Source organism: Zingiber officinale, chromosome 2A (genome assembly GCF_018446385.1).
Source record: "Zingiber officinale cultivar Zhangliang chromosome 2A, Zo_v1.1, whole genome shotgun sequence".
Taxonomy (NCBI): Eukaryota; Viridiplantae; Streptophyta; class Magnoliopsida; order Zingiberales; family Zingiberaceae; genus Zingiber; species Zingiber officinale.
This window is the reverse complement of record NC_055988.1, coordinates 135697253-135699458: the sequence shown is the minus strand read 5'-3', so window position 1 is coordinate 135699458 and position 2206 is coordinate 135697253. Positions and strand designations below refer to the sequence as shown.

Here is a 2206-nt window from a genome sequence, read left to right as displayed (position 1 = left end):
TAATTTAAATTTATTTATTTATTTATTTTATTTTATTGTTTATTTAGCATATTGAAAAGAGTTTTATTAATAAATATGGTTCGTGAATATTGTTCACGAACGTCAACGAGCTGAGCACATATGTATTCAAGCTTATTTGTTTAGCTTAACGAACTGTTCAAGTTTATTTGTTTAATTAATCTTATGTATATTGAACGAATATAAACAAGTTTTTACTAAACTGAACACCGAGTTTGTTCATGAACGCTTGATTCATTTACCGCCCTAAAGATATTAATTTATTTCCGTGGATTAAAAAATCAGAATAAATTAAAAAAGAATCAAAACAAATTGAGAGAAGATCGGAAGGCAATCGATCGATCGATGTACATTAACTTTTGGCTGCACTTGTTTTCAAAAGAGGTTCATTGTCCCTTTTCTTCCTGTTGCCCCTTTTCTTCTCGCTTTACATTGCTCCTCTCTTTCCATTAAAAGCACTCCATCTCTGCAAACAAAGCAGCCAAAATTAATAGTATCAGTATATACCCGCTAAGACTGATCTTACTGGAGAGAAGGCTGCAGTGTCTCACTGCGTTAAATTAAACACACCCCTGAGCCGCCATGCATGTCCAAACAATGTAGTAATTAACCTGGCTGTATGCATACAACCCTTCCTCCAATCAAGATATCTGACAATTAACTGAAAACTTTCTTCATGCGGACAGTGCCAGAATGTATGTTTTTCTCCATTCCCTTGGAGTAGAAGAACACACGTAATGAAATCTCGAATTTTATCGTGCAGATACAATTTTACGGATTTACATTCATTTCATAAGCCATGCTCGCTTTCAATTTACCCACTACTAATCCTTCACTGAGTTAAACTGAAACAGGGCTGCGTTGTCATCTAAAGTCGGGTCCATTGGGGGCGTGTCTCCCTGTTCCATGCTTTCGTTCAGCAGCCAAGTCTCGAGAATCGATAGCGGCGTCTGAATTTTTCCCACACTTGCCTTGATCTCCGACGCACCCGAGGCACGAGTTTCAGGCAAGAGCAATGAGCTAGAAGCAGCAGCAGCAGCAGCAGTAGAGGTAGAGCAGTCGACGGCGGAGTTGGCCGGATCAGTCCTCTTGGTAGACGGAGGAGGCTTCATCCATTCCTGGAGCAGTCGAGCGATGTTCTCCGTGCTGGATGCGTACGGATGCGTGTTGCTCAACGAGATGGCATCGCGCAGGGCCTGCTTGGCCAGGTGGATGTCCGCTTGCAGCCGCCTCTCCCACTGCCCTTTTGGAATGGGCGGCTGGCAATCCATGGAGAGGCACGCATCGTGTCCGCCTGATACACTCGTAGCCTCTTCCCCTAATTGGTGGCCTTTTGGTATCTTTCTCTGCAGCTTCTTCTTCAGATGCGTGTTCCGGTAGTTCTTGATGTCGTTGTCGGTCCTCTCCGGAAGATAGGTAGCTATGGCTGCCCATCTGTTACCGAGAAGAGCTTGCAGATGTATGATGAGTTTCTCCTCCTGCTCTGTGAAGCTGCCACGCTTGATCCCTGGCCTCAGGTAATTCGTCCATCTCAGTCTGCAACTCTTGCTGCATCTCATTAGACCTACAGCATAACTACTGTTTAAAAAAAAAAGAAGAAGAAGAAGATAGGCGATAGATCTTGCAATTGATCAGGTGCAAAATTTCTTCACCAGTATTGATGGGGACAGCCTTCCAGTTTCCAGGACCATGACCCTGGATGTAGGAGACGAGCAGGAGGTCTTCTTCTGGCGTCCAAGGACCCTTCTTCATGCCTTCCTTGTCACAGCAAGGTGACCTCCCCATGTCTAACTGATTATGCAAGGGAATACCCGACAAATGTACTTACTGTCTTATCCTTCGATCGACTAATCTGAGGCATGCAACAATATATATATAAACAAGCATGCCATGAGAGAAAACAACTCACTTCACATTCATCCTTGAATTAATTAGCCAACAACGGAGTTAAGAGATGACAGCGAGGTGCATTTACTTCCCATAAGCTTTGTGAAGTCAGCAAGCTTCATGTACTTGCTTGGGCTGGCTCAAGGCATTCAATGAGCTTACACCGGGAAGAGCAGCCTCATCAATGATGCGTCACAGAAAGCACTTTTGGAACCAACTAAATCAAGCTAAACTATCATGGGGAAACCTTAACTCATCATAAATTGCCATCCATATATTGAAGAAAAGAAATCATGGGCAT

At 43.3% G+C, this 2206-nt stretch overlaps 1 protein-coding gene across 1 annotated transcript; it reads right to left on the bottom strand.

The window, feature by feature from the left end:
- Positions 1 to 713: 713 nt before the first annotated feature.
- On the bottom strand, positions 714 to 1846 carry LOC122040064 (myb-related protein 306-like). Its single transcript, XM_042599434.1, has 2 exons — positions 1671 to 1846; positions 714 to 1582 (listed from the first exon to the last, which is right to left on the bottom strand). Exons 1-2 carry the CDS (start codon positions 1801 to 1803, stop codon positions 843 to 845), a joined length of 873 nt encoding a protein of 290 aa, XP_042455368.1. The 5' UTR covers positions 1804 to 1846; the 3' UTR covers positions 714 to 842.
- Positions 1847 to 2206: the final 360 nt, after the last annotated feature.

Bases quoted from the DNA above. Each gene is read 5' to 3' on its own strand.
- LOC122040064 (XM_042599434.1), bottom strand. From the start codon at position 1,803: ATGGGGAGGTCACCTTGCTGTGACAAGGAAGGCATGAAGAAGGGTCCT. The intron at 1,583-1,670 runs GTGAAGAAATTT...GTTATGCTGTAG, and splicing joins GGCTGTCCCCATCAATACTG to GTCTAATGAGATGCAGCAAG.